The sequence below is a fragment of the Lactuca saligna genome, chromosome 7 (genome assembly GCF_052625555.1).
Source record: "Lactuca saligna cultivar CGN05327 chromosome 7, ASM5262555v1, whole genome shotgun sequence".
Lineage (NCBI taxonomy): Eukaryota > Viridiplantae > Streptophyta > Magnoliopsida > Asterales > Asteraceae > Lactuca > Lactuca saligna.
Window position 1 is genome coordinate 33,496,425 of NC_136423.1, and position 18,790 is coordinate 33,515,214.

Consider the following 18,790-nt stretch of genomic DNA (forward strand, 5'->3'; position numbering starts at 1 on the left):
AATTGTTCCCCATGTATGCTAGATAGAAATATAGCCTTGGAATTCAACTTTGCATGATAATTAGACAAACATAGATCCAAGGTTATTAGGGTTACATGTACACTTAGGAAGTGTTAGAATGCTCAAAACCCATCAAAAACATCATCATAAATCCCAAGTGGAACAAATGTATCAACACATCATGAAATATCAGATTTTTTATGAAATGTGGAACAATATCGTGTGTGCACTGCAATCATCCCGAGCTATTCCCGTTTGCATCAAAAGTACCTGAAACATAAATTGAAAACCGTAAGCACGAAGCTTAGTGAGTTTCCCCCAAATGTCGCATACCACACATATCAAACATATAATGGGCCCTGCCCAGTGAGTGTAACAGGCCCTATCCTAACTCGTAAAATAGGCCCTGCCCACTGAGTATAACGGGCCTCGCCCTAACTCGCACAACAGGCCCCACCCACTGAGTATTACGGGCCTCACCCTAATTCTTACGTCAGTCCCCGCCCAACATCCAAACATACAAGTATAACAAACAGTAGCATACAGATTACCCATTAGGCCCCGCCAACTAAGTATACAAACACATACATATACAAGAGTCATGCAAACTTCTGGCACCCTAACATAATAAACCATGGGTCGGCATTGGTGCCTCCGACCCGCTAACCATGGTGAGGAAGACTTACCTCGGACTGTTGAATCTCACAGATAAATCTCTATCTACTCTCTGAAAATCCCCGTGCTATTGTCATAAAATAACATCCAATTAATAATTGGATCCCGACTCATACTAAGAGTCTAAACTAGAGTAAAAGACCATTTTACCCTTTACCTAACTCAAACCAAGGCTAAAGACCAAACCAATTACTCAAAAAGGCCCAATTCCAGAAATAGCCAGCCAAAGAATTATGGCCCAATCTTCTAAATTGGGCCCAAAACCCTTAATGGGCTTTTATCCAAAAGAGTCCAAACTAGAAATCTGATGGCCCAACAAATCCCTAAACTCCTAAGGTCCACACATGACCCAAAACCAAGAAGCCCAAAATCGGAGCCCACATGTTGAGTACGTTAGGCGTACTCAGCTCGTACGCTTAGCGTACACGCTCTGGGGCTCGTACGCGCATCGTACCAACTTGTACGCCCAATGTACTCCCCAGTTGTACGCCTAACATTCAGCCCCGGTTGGCAAATTTACGTGCATGCATGGCTTAATAGAGCTCTATAACTCAAAAGAGCTTAACCAAGGGTTTTAACACATGCATGAGTCCATATACACCATAAAGTTTGCATTTTTATGCTTATGGGACACCTAAAATGTCCAGATCTACAAGGTTAAGCTTCTGAAACGACCTTAGTTCACAAGGACCAACCAAAAGGGACTAAAATGACCATAAACAAGCCCAAAAGAATATTTATACAAGGAGTTGACAAGGTATGGACTTTATACCTCAAAAGTCACGAAATGAAGAAGTTAAGTCTGGATCTTTAAGCTCCTCTCGAAAGAAGGAGTCTTTAACCTTCTTCTTCTACTTCAAGATGCACAAAACACACCAAAATTCTTTACAAAAGCTCAAAAGCACCACACAAAGGCTAAGGGACAAAATTAAGGTTTTAAAGATATGGAGGCTGGTCTAAAATGTCCAAGAGGCGGGTTAAAAAAGCTTAAATATGGTACAAACCCTAAAAATTAGGGTTTGTCCCAAGCCAAAATACGTCTCGCGTAACACCACATACACCTAGCGTACGTGGTCAATGCCCGCATTCCTGATCCAGCTAGTAGGCTAAGCGTACTCATAGAGTACGCCCTACGTACTAGCCAGAGGACCAAAAATGCAAATTTTCTATTAAGCAAGGGTTAAAAGGAACTTACAATGTCTAAATGTTACACATTGCCACCAAAATGATCCGCCCTAGAAATCGATTAATACAACTTTCTATTAAGATGATTAACAACAAACATTTGTACTATGATAGAAGGCATACCGCTAACAAAACTAAGAAAATATTTGACATTACTATCGTCAATAATCTGCATAACTATATTTCATCCAACATGTTGAAAAGATAGACGTATTTGATTAGTGTATAACCTAAACTTGGATGAAACCAACATAATTAACCCGTAAAGTTGATATCATTAGTTATATCTACATAAAAACATGTATAGTTTGGAGCAATATATTGTATATATCACTCGATTTGCATCCATTGCCCTCCACTAGAAACATGTATTTTAAAAATTTTCTTTATATGAACTCATTTTTTTAGTATCCAAAAGTTTTATGAGTTTATTCAACGACTATGACAATACAAATACGCTAATATTAACAATCTGAAACATTACTCCAGATTATTCATCCATTCTGGATACACTTTTCCAGTTCGGAATATACGAGTGTCCCAGACAAGATAACTATAAATCACCATCAACTCCGTAATTATAATAAGCACTCAAGAATTTAGTATTTCAAAATAAATGGTCATTTTCAAAATGTAAAAATAACTGATTATTTTTTTAAATACTTTATTTATAACGATTATTTTAATGAATTTCCTTTTAAAAAAATGTCAAACTTGCTTACATTGTATTAGTATCTTTCTGATTAAGCTAAAAAATCAAAATTAAACCGGCTCATAGTTGAACGCGCATTCTATCCAGCAAAGCAAAACCGCAGAAGCACCGCCCATCTCTCAAAACCAACACAAGGGAAGGAAACCAATCAGGAAGAAACTCCAGCGGCAGAACCCCAAAGAAACTACCGCCGGCGACGACTTTCCTCCCATCTCCGATCATAAAAACGAAAAACATGACCGAAGAAGGGAAGACCAAAGGCATCGCTTTCCCCGGTGACCAACCCTCGGCTCCGCCTCAGCCCCACCCGGCTTATTATTACGGTACGTTTCAAGGGGTTGCGAATCACCAACCACCATATCCTCCACCGCCGCCGACTTACCAACCTTCCGTAGGCTTTCCTCAATCCAGTCCTCCGGCCAACATTCACAACCACATCCATCATCCGTACTATCCACATGGCTATCAAACTGTTCCAGGTACGTTTGTATACCTAATTAGCCTGATTATGCGTTTTACGATCTCCCACTTGTTTCCTTCTTCACAATTGAACTTTCTCATGATCCTTTCCACAAATTCTCGAATTAACATATGTCTGTATACCTAATTAGCCTGAAATCCGAGGCTTGGAAGTGGATCTTGTGTTAATTTACTTGTATTCTTTGTTTGTAGTAATTCCCTTTATTCTAATCTTGTTACTATTCAATATTCATCATCCAGCTATAATTGTAAAAAAAAAAACGTATTCTTTAAAGCCTCTGAACAGCTCTGTATGATTAACTCATATTAATTGTGAATCAAGTCTTTGAATACTTTTTTGGGTTTCTTGTTTACTTTAAGCTTATGAATGTCTCACTTCTTCAGGCATTGTGGTTGCTTCCGGGACACCTGTGATAATAGAGCAAGCTCCTCTTCCGTGCTGTGGTTTCGGGATTGGTTGGGTCCTGTAAGTCTACACTCATCTTTGTACTTTTAACTTTTTAACTTTTATAAATTTAAGTTTCATGAGTTGTGTCTGAATGCAGTTTTATTGTTGGTTTCGTGTTTGGGGCTATTCCATGGTACATTGGAGCTTTCATTCTACTCTGTGTAAGGACGGATCGCAGAGAGAAAGCAGGACTCGTTGCCTGCACAATAGCAGTAAGTCTGACTAATTGTTACACTGGACAGGATATTATAACTATTTGTTACACTGGATAGGACAGAACAGAACAATGATAAACTGGGATAAAATGTTACAACTTTTTGTCTCAACCAAAAAGTTGGGAGAGAGAGTAGCTCTTGATGTCTTGTGTAAAAGACACAAATGCCCCTAGAAAGTTTTTTATAGTTATGTTTTATAGTTAAGTGATGTTGGAATTGGTTGTTTTGTGCAGGCAGTTTTGGCTGTGCTTGCACTGGGTCTTGGTGTGAGGAGGGTGGCATACTGAGTTATCTTCTAGATTTGCATTATATTGTGTTGTATAGTCATCAAGAAATTGTGAAAAAAAAAAACATGGGTTGCTTATTGTAAAGCTACACTATGGTCTTTATTGTTATTAATTTATGTAAACATGTTTTTTTTTTTTTGCTATGTTGTTGTGGGAACCTTTTTTGGGCGTCCAAATATGGTGTTTATCCTTTTTATTGTAGCTACTATTGAAATTTCTTGAAAAAGAGGGTAAAAACAAATGCTTTTGTGTATGTTTAGGTATACATAATTAAACGTAACATCAATTTAGTTGAATAAGACTTGAAGATAACATTGATGACTTTATTAGCATTTGAAAATAGAGGTTGATGTTATTTTCAAGCCATCTTTGTCTAAGTACAAATTTAACCAAAACAAGGGTTTGTTTGTCTAAGTACAAATTAAAGCAAAACAAGTTTTTTATTTTTATTTATTTATTTTTTAAAGAATTTGGTTTTGTTCCATCTTTAATGCTTGAAATTTTCTAACTTTTAAACTCTTTTGCATATGTCAGTCAAATCATTGTCTTATAGAACTTATAGTAAGGGAATTCATCATTACAATTTTTTCAATATATAATAATTTATGTTTTATAAAATTGTACATTAAAACATTTTGAAAACACAAATTGTTATGTATGGATAAAAAATGTTGTATACAAACTAGGGGTGTGCGCGGTGCGGTTTGGTGCGGTTTCGAGTCAAAACCGCAAACCGCACCGCATATGCGGTTTGAATATTTTAGAAACCGCAAACCGCACCATAGATGTTCAAAACCGCGTGATGCGGTGCGGTTTGATGCGGGCGGTTTATGCGGTTTAGTTGCGGTTTGTGCGGTTTGATGAGTTGTTCAACATTATATCTATCAAAAAACCAAAAACTTGACCGGGTTAAAAAAATTGATTGCTTTCATTTTATAAAAACAAATACAATTTTCGAGTTAAATCGTTTTTAATAAATTGTGACTCATGCTACTATAGTTTTGTAAGTACCATTGTTATTGTTTTATATTGCCGTTATAGTTGCTATATTCTTTTAAACATGAGATCTTAATCTAATAGTGATTTAATATTATGTTATAGATATTTGATTATTGTAAGAAAAATATATACATAATTTCTAAATTGTGATTTGAAGTTATAAAAAAGTAAAGAAAAAAAAAGTATATATATATATATATATATATATATATATATATATATATATATATATTACATGCGGTGCGGTGCGGTTTGAACCGCAGTTTTATAAATACAAACCGCAAACCACACCGCATAGTGCGGTTGATAAAATGATGAACCGCAAACCGCACCACGAAATTCTAAACCGCATTATGCGGTGCGGTTTGGTGCGGTGCGGGCGGTTTGTGCGGTTGGTGCGGTTTTTTGCACAACCCTAATACAAACCACAACTTTCTTATAATAAGCTTCATTATACGATAGTTGACTAGATGAATATTTTAATTAGGACTTATGTCATATTTGAGCATTTATGTATTACTGGTTTACTTTTTATAATAAGTTTTTTAGAGAAGGTTGTGTATTTAACTTGTTATTTTCTGTTTATTAATACCAATATATTTATTATAACAACAAAACCGTCAATTGTAGTGTTTTTTACTACATGGTAGCTTATAATGAAAAATGTTTATATAACATTTTGAGTATTTTGAGTCTTTTACCATTAAAATGTTAGATTTGTTTGATAGTTGTTAATTGAGTCAATATCATTGAATCAACTAGTAAGTAAGAGGCATATCAAAGGATATAAGATGAGTCAGACTTAACCTCTTACCCGAGACAGTAAGAAACATATCAAACAACTACCCTTTTTACTATTTAAGTTTTTTTTTTCTTTTCGGGTGACTACTTTACTTGTTACTTTGTGCGTATTATACAATCACTAGCTTTAGGGTTTTGTTTGTCTATGTCGCGTTCCTACAAGATGCAAACCACATTTAACTAACACACACACACACACACACACACACACACACATATATATATATATATATATATATATATATATATATATATATATATATCGTTCCCTTTACATATCCACGATCCCCATTAAAATTACATTGACAATTAAAATTAAATGATTAATTAACTTTGTCTTCATCAACCATACATTAATCTTCTCCAATTCATAATTGGAAAGTGTTATTTCAGTTTTCATTGCTTTAATTTTCAAAGCTTCGAGGTTATCATATATATATATATATATATATATATATATATATATATATATATATATATATATATATATAGCTAGGTTCAAATGTTTATAGCAACTATTGTGTGCATGAATGCATCAATATGAATTGAGGAATAATTAAATAATTAAAAAATTGAATAAGGGTAATTATGTAACTTTAGAATGATAATTAAAATAAAATCCCTTGATTAATAGGAATTACCATAAAAATCTCTTTGACTAACTACTTAATCCTAACCCTAAATCTAACTCATCATTGTTTCTAATCCACGGCTTTTGCTTCTTCTTCTACAATCAATCGATCGTTGGGTTGAAGGCAGTTAGGTTTATTTCTTAACTCATCTTCACGCCGATCATACCGCTGGCTTGTCTTCTCGTTGGAAGAAAGGTTCACTTTTCTGTTCTTCCATCACTGCTAAGCTTTTCTCCCCCAAATTCCCCGGTTTCGATCTCTCATTGCTTCGAGTTCTCGAAATTGGACAATGGTACTCGTTATCTTTGGTTTCATTGTGGTCTGGCTTGGAAACTAGGGTTGAAGTTATAGCCATTGATGCCAATCATTACCCCGGTTAGTCTGATTTGGATTTGATTCAATTCATTGCTTGTCACTTTTTTTATTTCAATTTCTCAATACATTATGTTCATTATTGAATGAGTGTTTGATTTATACTTTGACTTCCAATTAAAAGTTATCAGTGGTGAACTATGCAACTAAATAACATGGTAATGTCATCTGGAGTTTGGACCATTTTGTTTGGGCAGGATGATTTACTAGTTGAGGTATAATTGATTTTGATTTTGGTTTTTTCGTCTCAAAGCTCTTGTTTAATATGCTTGAACTTTTGATAGTTTTCATTTTGACGTTTCTTTGACAGATAAATTGAAAAGTTTTGCTTGGTGATAGATTGAAGTTTTTTTTTGAATAACCTGTAACTGGAACTGCTTCAAGCACTATTTGAATCCAAAAATTTAGCAACTTTATCATTTACCTCCATCTCTCCCTGCATATGTCAAATATGTAATTGATGCAAGTTCTTGAGTTTCTTGTATAGATTGATATGTAACATTTATATTCAAAAGTTTTGTTGTTTCTTTGATTCGAGTTATTCTTTTTGTATGTGGCAGGTGCAGTTATGTATCTATTCCGTGGTGATTTTGGGAACATGCTTTACACTGGTGATTTTCGTTGGGAAGTATCAAGTAAAATTTCAGAAATGGGAAAGAACATATTCAATTCCATCTAGGGAAGTTGCTACTCAGCAGGTGATGTTCTATTGTTATTAGAGTAAATTACAAAAGTGGTCCCTGAGTTTAGCTGATTTCTTGCAATTTTGATTCCAAAAAGTTTTTTCTTGCAATTTTGATCCTTACTTGAGTCTTCTATTAACTTTTTTCCCCTTATTCCAAGTAAAATGATTATATTTTATTCTGCAAGAATAGTTTATTTTGTAAGAATATTTTTGTTGTATTCTGAAAGAATTGCAATTAATTATTTGTATGCTTAAGGTGCAGTTGTTAGGATGATGCATGAATGATGAGGAAACTTATGAAAAAAAGATATATGATACTTAATTCTCAAAGAATGAAGAAAAACAACAATATTCTTTCAGAATTTCAAGATTCAACATCCAAAAACAGCAATATTCTTTCAGATTCAAGAATTCAAGAAGAAAACATGGCACACGATAGTATTCTAGCGGAATGTTGTTATTTTTTTTTTTTAAGAATGTTATTCATTTTTGTTTATATTCTTTTAGAATTTTTATAACTATATTAAAATGTATAAGATTTTTAGTCTGTAAGAATATGTATGAATTTGTATTTAAGTTCGGATGTATAATAATATATTAGAATGTTTGTTATTTGAACATCTTATTCATGAATTTTGTTTTTCTTCAGTAATATTCTATTAGAATATAATTCTGAAAGAGTATCATTCTAACAAAAAAAATATTCTGATAGAATAAAATCGGTAAAAATTGAAATTGAATTAATTAAAAATTCATATTTTTTTAAATTAGGAGAATTACTCATCCCTAAAAATCCGAAAATTTCCTTTTATAAATGTAGTTAATTGTCCAAAATACCCTTTTGATAAAAATTGTATGATTATATGATACATGCTACTCTATTGTAATATCATAGACCCTCAGATCATGATTGTTGATTCTATTCATACGATGGTCCAGATCTGTGCATTCTGGTACACAATAGTTACTGGAAACAATATAACCTAACCCTATATATATATATATATATATATACACACACACACACACACATCAATTTCATATGCAAAATGTACATAATGGCCTTATACTACTCCTTATACTTATGGTCAATTTAATAATAAAGTTTGAATCTCTTCCAATTTCCTTTCAACCTACAAATTCATAAGCGATATAGTCCTAATTTTAATTGCCATACAACATTATATTTGTTTTGTGTTGGTGATTTTAGTGTCACCATACATTTTGGGTAAATAGAACTAACATGTGAGCTAAAGAACTTGTTATTTGTATTATATAGTATAAGTTCGGTCAATACAGAGTGCATACATATATAAGATCGAATTACAAGTTGGTACGACAGAATGGCAGGGTCAAGGGGGCCGCGCCCCCTTACAGGGTCTTGGGGTTGGGCCCCTCGCGGTGATCCCAAAAGGTCTGCGGAAATTTTAATTATTTTCATTATGGAAAAACCAGCTTATAGGGGGGCTAGAAAATAGAAACCCTAATTTGTCATGCATATATACGCCTCCCCTTTTGAGTTGTAGATAACCCTTCTGATCTCTCTCTCTCTCTCTCTCTATCTCTCTCTCACTCATTCACTATCTCTCTCTCTCTACAACAAATTTATAATTCGTCTAGAAATTTGAATTGTGTTTCCGTGTCTAGATACACAAGTGTCCTTTTGGATTCTCCTAAACTGGATTTTCTTTAACCCATGCATAGGGTGGAAATATCAGTTTGGGAAGTAAGGAATCCAGTTCTTCACCATCACCCTAATATCCCCCAACATATTAGGGACTTATCTCATATTCACCTTTAACTTTGAGGGAAACTATGGTAAGAAGATGATAATTTTTTTGAAAGAGGAGAAGATAATATATTCGATATATATAAATACATAGCTTCATAAGGCAAAATGGGCAACAAACTGTGTCACTAGTCCTTTCTCGATCACAAAACTAATTCTTTTGAAAACAACATACGTGGATTTATGGGATATAACATTACTATGCATGAGCTGTTGGACTTTGTTGAGGAGCTCCGCTAACTTTGGTGTGAGAAAACCAACGATATCAAGTGTCAAATGTATAAACACATGTTGATTCCCAATGCATGCATTCTCGTGTTTTGTCATTTTGCATACGATGACTTTTAAAGCAGCTTGTTTTGATGTGAAATCCCCAATCCTCAAACCCAAAAGAGGGGAAACCCCAATAAGATCCGCACAAGCGTGTTTCCCTCCTACCCATCGGAAGACCAAGATGTCAGTTGGTCTGAGTATGAATCTTCCATCAAGCGGGTCAACCAAAAAGTCTACAATCACCTCTTTCTTTATGGAAATACCAGCATGTTGATAGACATTAAAGATAACATCCAGACCAAAACATGTCGATATTTAAAGCCTTAGAGCTCTTTACAATAAACCACATGATCCCCAAAGGTGTTCAAACATGACTTGCGACAAACTGGACATATCTCATCGATTGGGAATATATTAATCATGAAGCGGTATCGAAGGATAATGCAATATTCCACATGATACATATGCTAGCCAAGACATCGATATAGATAGTTAGTAGAAAATCCTGAATCTGAGGTGCTCGAAGACACAAAAAATTGCTTTCTATCTAACATACATGTCCAAATCGGCTTCCGTAGCCTTGATGATTTTGCTAAAAAGGGAACATGCCAATGTTTTTTATGATTTAAAGGGGGCAATGTCCTTATTAGTGAAACCGCTACAGTCGAATACCATAATCGTATCATGAAGATGTTGAAATCTTCCATAATCAATCAATGATTCTTCATTCCCCTAAGAGTGTGCTTTAGTCCTTGTTCTAGGTTAAAACATGAGATCATTAGGTGATAGAAATGATACTATTTATTTTATTACAAGTCCTTTTTATTTTCATTCAACTTGTAGGTTTTCATGTGGAGATAAAACCCTACCAAATTGATAATTATTGGTTACATTAGGATAATAAGTACAACATAACAATTTAAGTGGTACACTTGTCACTAGAAAACCTAAATGGTAACAAGGGTAAATGTCTGGTCAAACTTGACACATACCTTTTTCATTTTACATTTTGAGTAATTCACAAAAAAAAAAAAAATCGTTACAAATCCTTAAGAAAAAGAAGATATACAAATTTGTTATAGGCCATGAGATATGCTACATAATCAATAAAAATGCCTACTTATCCAAATGAAAAACAAATACAAACTATATTCAATATTCTCATATAGTTTGGTCATGGGGGAACAAATGTTCAAAGTGGAACAAAAAATAGCAACTAGACAAAAAGGAAGACTAGTGGTGAGGATATCTGAATATTAAGGGTGCGTTTGGTTGTGAAAATTTGTTTTCATTTTCTAAGAAAATGTTTTTAAAAAATAGAGTTGAGTTTTCATTTCCAAATTTCAATGAAAATTTTAGAAAACGCGTTTGGTTGAAACCGGGGGAGTTTTCATTTTCAATCTTAGAAATTTGGAAAACTTTGAAAAACTGTAAAAATCACATTTCTAATTTACATACAATTTGAAAAAGTGATAATTTTTATTTTTCTTGAAAAATCTTGGAAAACTGAAAGAACCAAACGCGTTTTCAAAATTTCCATTTTTCTTAGAAAATTTTCCTAGAAAACCGGAAACTTTTCTACAACCAAATGCACCCTAAATATGCGAAGTGATATGAAAAAACACATATTATGTTGATGTTGAAAAAGATTGGTGGAGGGAGAGACCATATCAACACTATCGTAGCAAAAAAAGGTAGCTTTATAGATCAAAGACCGAAGTTCATTAATAAGGTTTTCGAACACCACCATCACCTGTCACCGTGTTAGATATCCGTAAGTTTGAATTCTAAATTCGCAACTCGCCACTCAACCCAAATATAACCTGATTTATCAAACATTATATCATGTGTTAAATTAAACGGGTCAAACTATCTGCCCCATTAATTACGTTTTGACTTGTTGATCCATTTTTTGCAATACAATTCATATAATTTATGTGTAATCTGTAAATGGGCTAAATCTCTTTCTATGGGCCATCTGTTTCGGCCCGGTTCAAGAACTAGGGTTTTCTCCTGGCCTGTCTACTCGCTTATATACAACTCTATGCCCTAAAACCCTTTTGTTAGCACCTCAACCACAGCAGCAGCCACCGTAGAAGACTCATCAAGAGGTAGCCGCGCCGGAAAAATGAGTTACAAGGTGCGTTTATCACCATCACATCTCTGATTTTATGTCGAATCGTTTGATTTAATCGTCATTCCCGTTTTCACTTCTCTGTCGATCGAATAACATCCTGGTTCTTTATAGATTTCGTTTCTCTTGCAATTCAAGGTCTTATGAAATGATTCGAATTAATCGTGCTTGTATATGGTGTAGTTCCATCAGTTTCAGGTCGTCGGCAGAGCCCTACCCACAGAGTCAGATGAGCATCCTAAGATTTATCGTATGAAGCTCTGGGCAACAAATGAAGTCCGTGCTAAGAGCAAGTTCTGGTGTGTTCTAGTTGGTTTTTCTTAGTTTTCCAATCTAATCGAAAAAAAATCCGAATCTGTTTTTGATCGACGTTTTTTATTCAATTTTGTTGTTCAAATCAGGTACTTCTTGAGGAAGCTGAAGAAGGTGAAGAAGAGCAATGGTCAGATGCTTGCTATCAACGAGGTAAACTCAACAGTTCTATGCTCTCTGTGCACTATATTCCATACCTTGAATTTGATAATTCAGCGATGTTAAGTTTGTATCGGAATCTTCTTAACATGAAGAAACTTTATTACATAAAATGTTTATCTTCAATTGGCTTAATGTTTTGTGTTTGAGTTCTCTGATGCAAAAGGTATGTCAACTGTTTTTGTAGAACATTTTTTTTCAAACAAGTGTTAGCTGGTTATCACAATAGAACATGTTTTATATCATTTCCAATATCTTCTTTCACTTCTGTAATCATGTAAGATTTATCTGATTGTTGTTTGATGTGTAGATTTTTGAGAAGAACCCAACAACCATCAAGAACTATGGTATTTGGTTGAGATACCAGTCAAGAACTGGATATCACAACATGTACAAAGAATACCGTGACACCACCCTCAATGGCGGTGTTGAGCAGATGTACACCGAGATGGCCTCCCGCCACCGTGTCCGCCACCACTGCATCCAGGTCATCAAGACCGCCACCATCCCCGCCAAGCTCTGCAAGAGGGAGTCCACAAAGCAGTTCCATAACTCCAAAATCAAGTTCCCATTGGTGTTCAAGAAGGTTAGGCCACCCACTAGAAAGCTCAAGACCACTTACAAGGCTTCAAGGCCTAATTTGTTTGTGTAAGTGGAATGAGAAATTTTATGATATGTTTGTCTTTGAGTTATTGGAAGTTTTGATTTTTGTTTTGAGAGACGGGTTTTGTTGTTTACTTGATCTTGAATATTTTGATTATGTGTTAGGAATCTTGGATATTTGAGATTTTGATGTTGAATTTTATGATTAGGGAAGTGATATTGTTGGATAAAGATAATTAATGTTTGTTTTACCGAGTCATAAACCAAAAAAACTGATGTTTTTAGGAGAAGTCATGTGTCCATATTTTAATCAAATCCTTTGAAGTTAAATTCATATTAATTGATCCTTTTGGTATAGGATTATGTCAAAAAATCCTAACTAATTCTTGGGTGTTGCACAAACTTTACTTTTGTTTGCTTAAAAAGTGGTATGCTATTTTTTAATTTAACAATGAAATTCAAGTAAAATCCAATTCCTTTTTTCTATAGTTCCAAAGTGAATAGGATTTGTCACTTGAAAAAAATGGGTTTGAAACACAAATATGGATTCATCTTTATGAAGAAAACGAGAGTGCAAACAACAAATCCAAACTAATTCTTGGGTTTTGCACAAAACGAGAGTCCAAACAACAAATCCAAACTAATTCTTGGGTTTTTCACAAAACGAGAGTCCAAACAGCAAATCCATTTCTCTTGTCAATCAACTGATTTGGTTTAATACCAGATGTCCTTTCATACATTTGTGTTCCTAATCTTTTGGGTTTATCGTTTGTTCTTGATGGTTTGAAGAGCATGGTGAATTAGGGTTCCAAGCTTCAATAATCAACTAACAAAGCAAGGTGATTTAGGGATAAGTTTTGGGAAACAGTATGCCATGGTTTCTCCCAGAATGTCTGTAATGTATTGCTTCCAAGTTTTGATTCTCTTTGTAAAGTTAGAGGGAGTGATGTCATAAAAACCATAATCATTAGTTTCCTATGTCGGAGCTACATAGGTGTATACCACACAAAGTCTGGTTTTTAGCTGCACTAGGTGTGGAGAGTGAGAGACCACACTTTCTTACCGTAGGTTGGGGGCGGTGTTCCTCACTGCCACCATGACAATGACACTCCCTTACCGCACCCACTCCCTATAATCTACTAAGGTTCCGACATCTTGAGTATATTGATATGGATCATCTATTACATTTCATCTTATCAATGTGGATATGTTACATTTCATTTTGTTCATCTTGTTAATTTGGGTTTGATCTCATATTCAAACAGCTAACTAAAAAATAGTATTTCAAACAGAAACCGAAAAGTATGCTTCTTGTTTGATGAATATGCCAGCCTTATGCCTTTTCAAAAAAATTTCCCTTGGTTTTGGCAGTGCAGCTGTCTTAAAAAATATTAATCATGACACTTATATTATACTATATATTAATTACAAAGGCCTTATGAACAGTAAAGTATTTTATTTTTGGAGTTTTGGCACAAATTTTTTTATTTTGGCAGAATTAGTCTCTATAATTTTTTAGTTACAGAAAAATTACTATAAAGCTTTTTTTTTCAATGCCTAAGATTTTTGTATTATGGCAGGTTTAACTCCTATGTAGAAAATTAATTACCAAATCGTCCCCATAATTTATAGAAAATGTTATTGTGTATTTTTTTTTTTTTTTTTTTTTATTTATAGAAACAGCTCTTATGTTTAAAAATAATTACAAAAATTATCTCTATAATTTATAGAAAATATCATTTTGTATGCTATGAAGTTTCTCAACTCTCGCTCTTTCAAAAAAAAAAAAAAAGTTTCTCAACTCTCGTTTCTATTTACGTAGTATGCTATCTTCCTCTCCCTCTGTCACACATTCGATTGTTAATGATGTATTCATGATTCCGTCATACCTAATTAGCGTTGGTGATTAAGTAGTTATCTTCCATACCCAAATGGAGAGCTAGGTCTTCTTCCAAATTACCATTATTAGGCATTTTCTTATTTCAAGGTTTCGTTAATTTTACTATTTTATTGTTTATCTTCTCTTTCCATACATACATAATACCAAATATAAGTCAACAACCCTAGATATTACGAATATTCAATTGATTTTGATTGATTTATGTGTATATAACGTGGATTGCCTTTTTAATTTTGTGATACACAGATGAGAACATTCTTCAATTCAAGGATGAATATTTATCAGAAACTGTCATCGAAGGGAATTAGCTAGGGGTTGTGGCTTATTCCATCATAGTCTCGCAAGATGGTGAACTGTTCGATCTTGATGCAGTCAATAACAACATCGTTCGAATCACCACTCAATTATATAAATATAAGCTTCTTCATATGCTAGTTTTTCCAAATGATTGGTCTCCTAAGAACACAAGCTTGTACTTAGCTAGAGTCAACATGAGAGCCATTTTATTTGAAACTAATTATGAAAGATTTTCCTGACGGGTATGATAGAGATCATGTACGAAAATCTTGGAGATCAACACCATGAGATGTTAGGACTCTCAGAGAGTCTCAGGTATATAAACGAGAGAAAAGGGTTTGATGAAAGGTTAAATTTTGAGCAAAATTGTAATATAATACGATAAAGATAGTTTTTGTAACTTTGATTATCATTGACACAAAATTGTAACCATGGAAACCTGTAAATTTTGAGCAAAATGACATTTTAGACATGTAATTTTTGAGTTTAATGATCTAAGATGTCAAAAAAAAAAAAAAAAAACAAATGTCATTTAAAATCAAACATAAAACTTGGATATGTTTTTGTGCCAAAAAAATATTAATAAAAGAAAAAAAAAGACAATATAGACTGAAAACAAAAAGACAATAAATAAACAAAAAGTTAAGGGTACAATTAGTAACAAATAAGGTAAATACTCAACACCCTAATAATATTATAATATTTAAGATAAATAATGACGTAATATTATTTTATATAATGCGCATATATAATAGAGTCCTTATGTTTTTTAGTCATCATATATATATTTTTAAGTATAATCTTAGTGTAATAGTTTTAGTGTAACACAAAGTACTATCATACTATTATCGTATTATATTTTATATTATTATCGTATTAGATTCTTTTAAAATAACATAAGAATCTGAAAGTTACAAAAACTATCTTTAGAAAAAAAAAATTATTAAACAAATCATATCAAAATTATTAAAATCGCGATCTTAATCATATGATTGTATGATCACCTAGGTAAAATAATCCATATTAAAGATATGTATTTCACGTTTTGAAGACTACAAATGTAAGTACTTACAACCTTTCTACCATTGATTTATTTTGTTGTAATAAACAGGTTGAACATAGATCCAACAAATACCATAAAATTAATCTAACATAATAATAAAAACGATTATTTTTAGAAAAGAAACTATTTTCATAATAAAAAGAAAATATCATAAGATTAATGTATGATAATACAATTAGTTAGATAGAAATACTATAAAAACAGTTAATTTTAGAAGAAAAAAAAACTATTATCATTATATATATATATATATATATATATATATTGTTAGACAAAGAAAATACCAATGTTTTAAAAACTCGTCATGGCTCAAAGACTTGTAATTGATACTAAACTTTAATAAAATATCTCCTTGAGTTATCTCTGTGTATAATAATGAATATATATATATATATATATATATATATATATATATATATATATATATATATAATACAAAATTGTCGCCTTAAATCATACATTACAAACGACATGGCTCGCCACGGCTCTTAAAAGCTTGCAACTTAACATTGACGCAAAGCAACGTCTAAAGTTAGAACCTTGGAAAATACATCAAATTAATGTACGATAATACAATCTGTTATATAGAAAAAAATATACTAAGATAATTAGATAATATTAAAAAATTAAAAATAATATATTTAAAAAAATCATTATATTTTGATTTATTTGTGAAAAAATCTTTATATTCTATTTGACTGGTTTACCAAGTAAAAATGTCAGAATACAAATAACTAACGGATTTTGAGACTTATATAATTGACTAAAAAAAGATAAAGATTAATCATTTATAGATTTCCATAAACACCTATATAATATACAAAACATTCAGTGCCATTAGCATTTATTTACATAAAAAATGAAGGTAAATTGAGGAAAAAAATAAGGTAAATTGAAAGAACAAAACAATCTGATATACACAGTATATATTATATTTTTTACTCAAAATTCTTATTCTCTATTATTTATAGTCGCACTATACGTATATTGATTTTACTTATAATATCAATATCTACACTAACTTCAGAAAATATGCCATAATCAAGATAGACTCACGCACGTGAGAATTGAATGTGTATGCATGTATGAGAATATTTTATTTTAAAGCACTTGGAATCACTATAAAACTCCATTCTGGTCGAAAACAAGTATATATATACATATACCATACAAGAAGGTGCATGCAAAAGAACTCGAACAAAATATCAATAATGGGCAAGGTAAAGAGACTCGTGGCTGATAACCCATTGGTGATCTTCAGCAAAAAAGATTGTTATGTTTGCGACTACATCAAATTCGTCCTAAGAAATTTTGGAGCTAACCCAACTATATATGAGCTTGATGAAATTGAAAATGGGCAACAGGTGGAAGAGGAGCTGCTCAGATTAGGTCCAAGTGTACCTGTTGTTTTCATTGGGAAAAAGCTGATTGGTGGTTCTAATGAAGTGCTTAGCCTCGGTATTAAAGGCGAGCTCAAACCACTCCTCATTGAGGCTAAGGCTATATGGATCTAATTTAGAGTCATATTTAGGAAGCTTAATATACGAATGTGTGGTAGAAGAAGGCATGCTTGGCCCCTCGTGTATCACAATGCTTAGTGTCTTTATATGTGGGATGTTTGAATAATACGGATTTGCCTCGAAAAATATTACTACTATTTATGATATCATGATTAATATTGTTGTGGCTTAGTACATACGACGGTGAATCATTATATATAACCAACTTGAAAACAAAGTTTTAGCTTACCATTTATATATAAGTAGAGGACGATCACACACTAGCCCGAGTGGAACTATTTTTTTCTTTGAACAAGATATATTTATTTAAAGAAAACCTATCGAGGAGCTAGGAACAACCACAATAAATACATAAGAGAAACAATCCAACTATCCCGGTTCAAAGAAACAAACATGCACTTTAACTTTGTATTGTAGCCGCTTTGACTTTATCTTTATGACAATGGCATTTATGTTTCAATTTTTGTTGTAAAAAATAACTTGATTTATCACTCTAAAAAAACTCATAGATAAGCCTTGGCAATGACTTTATCTTTATGACAATGGCTACATCTTTCTTGTTGCTACCCCTCCCACCATTAATCCAATAAATTCATTTTGTCCCAAATCCCATCTGAGCCAACACGCTAAAGAGGAAGTCCCAGTTAAGCGAATCAAAAGCTTTCTCAATATCAAGCTTTAATACACAGAGGCTCTTGCATAACCTCTTGTGTTGCCCATTCTCTAAGAGTCCTCTCCTGATCGTCTCTTGTGCCACTCATGATTGATTATAGTGGAAGATACCTTCACCTCAACAGAACAGAAACCGGTACAAAAGGCACCTTCAATGTCAGCTAGCCATCGACTACTCACTAACTGATCTTCTCCCCACGAAAAAGTGGCGGTTTTCACGTCGAGAAGTTTCGATAACTCCATCCCTTAAATGGTACCTAACCTAAACCCCTTGCATTATGCATCACATTAGCAATCTTCCCGTCAACCAATTCTTCCATCTTAGCTTTGAGCTGCGTGAACAACTCTGGAAAAATCTTCTGAATGGCTTCACGAACCTCACTCGCAATCAATTCCTTAAGATTAGGGTATCAGAACTCTTGGACCCATTTGAAGGTTGATTCCTTTATGAACCATATTTTATGGGTATTAGTACATTATTACTTTAATCATGTATAAATTGCTTTTATTACTTTAATCATTTAAACATTTACGTTTTACATAACTCATCAGTCCTTCAGGCTTTTTCGTGATTCTT

The 18,790-nt window shown here is 33.1% G+C and overlaps 2 protein-coding genes and 1 pseudogene across 2 annotated transcripts; all 3 read left to right on the top strand.

Moving 5' to 3' along the window:
- Positions 1-2,649: 2,649 nt before the first annotated feature.
- On the top strand, positions 2,650-4,145 carry LOC145004412 (large ribosomal subunit protein eL20z-like). Its single transcript, XM_078963326.1, has 4 exons — positions 2,650-3,051; positions 3,437-3,518; positions 3,598-3,712; positions 3,949-4,145. Exons 1-4 carry the CDS (start codon positions 2,808-2,810, stop codon positions 4,000-4,002), a joined length of 495 nt encoding a protein of 164 aa, XP_078819452.1. The 5' UTR covers positions 2,650-2,807; the 3' UTR covers positions 4,003-4,145.
- A 7,447-nt stretch (positions 4,146-11,592) lies between these two features.
- LOC145004411 (large ribosomal subunit protein eL20x) lies at positions 11,593-12,997 on the top strand. Its single transcript, XM_078963325.1, has 4 exons — positions 11,593-11,693; positions 11,871-11,986; positions 12,089-12,152; positions 12,469-12,997. Exons 1-4 carry the CDS (start codon positions 11,682-11,684, stop codon positions 12,808-12,810), a joined length of 534 nt encoding a protein of 177 aa, XP_078819451.1. The 5' UTR covers positions 11,593-11,681; the 3' UTR covers positions 12,811-12,997.
- Positions 12,998-17,232: 4,235 nt separating this feature from the next.
- On the top strand, positions 17,233-17,535 carry LOC145006818 (monothiol glutaredoxin-S2 pseudogene; annotated as a pseudogene).
- The last annotated feature ends 1,255 nt before the right edge of the window (positions 17,536-18,790 follow it).

What these genes read in the sequence shown, in the direction of transcription:
- LOC145004412 (XM_078963326.1), top strand. Translation starts at nt 2,808, where the DNA reads ATGACCGAAGAAGGGAAGACCAAAGGCATCGCTTTCCCCGGTGACCAA. An exon ending in TTCGGGATTGGTTGGGTCCT is followed by an intron (nt 3,519 to 3,597) that starts GTAAGTCTACAC and finishes GTCTGAATGCAG; the next exon opens with TTTTATTGTTGGTTTCGTGT. An exon ending in TCGTTGCCTGCACAATAGCA is followed by an intron (nt 3,713 to 3,948) that starts GTAAGTCTGACT and finishes TGTTTTGTGCAG; the next exon opens with GCAGTTTTGGCTGTGCTTGC.
- LOC145004411 (XM_078963325.1), top strand. An exon ending in CGTGCTAAGAGCAAGTTCTG is followed by an intron (nt 11,987 to 12,088) that starts GTGTGTTCTAGT and finishes TGTTCAAATCAG; the next exon opens with GTACTTCTTGAGGAAGCTGA. An exon ending in AGATGCTTGCTATCAACGAG is followed by an intron (nt 12,153 to 12,468) that starts GTAAACTCAACA and finishes TTTGATGTGTAG; the next exon opens with ATTTTTGAGAAGAACCCAAC.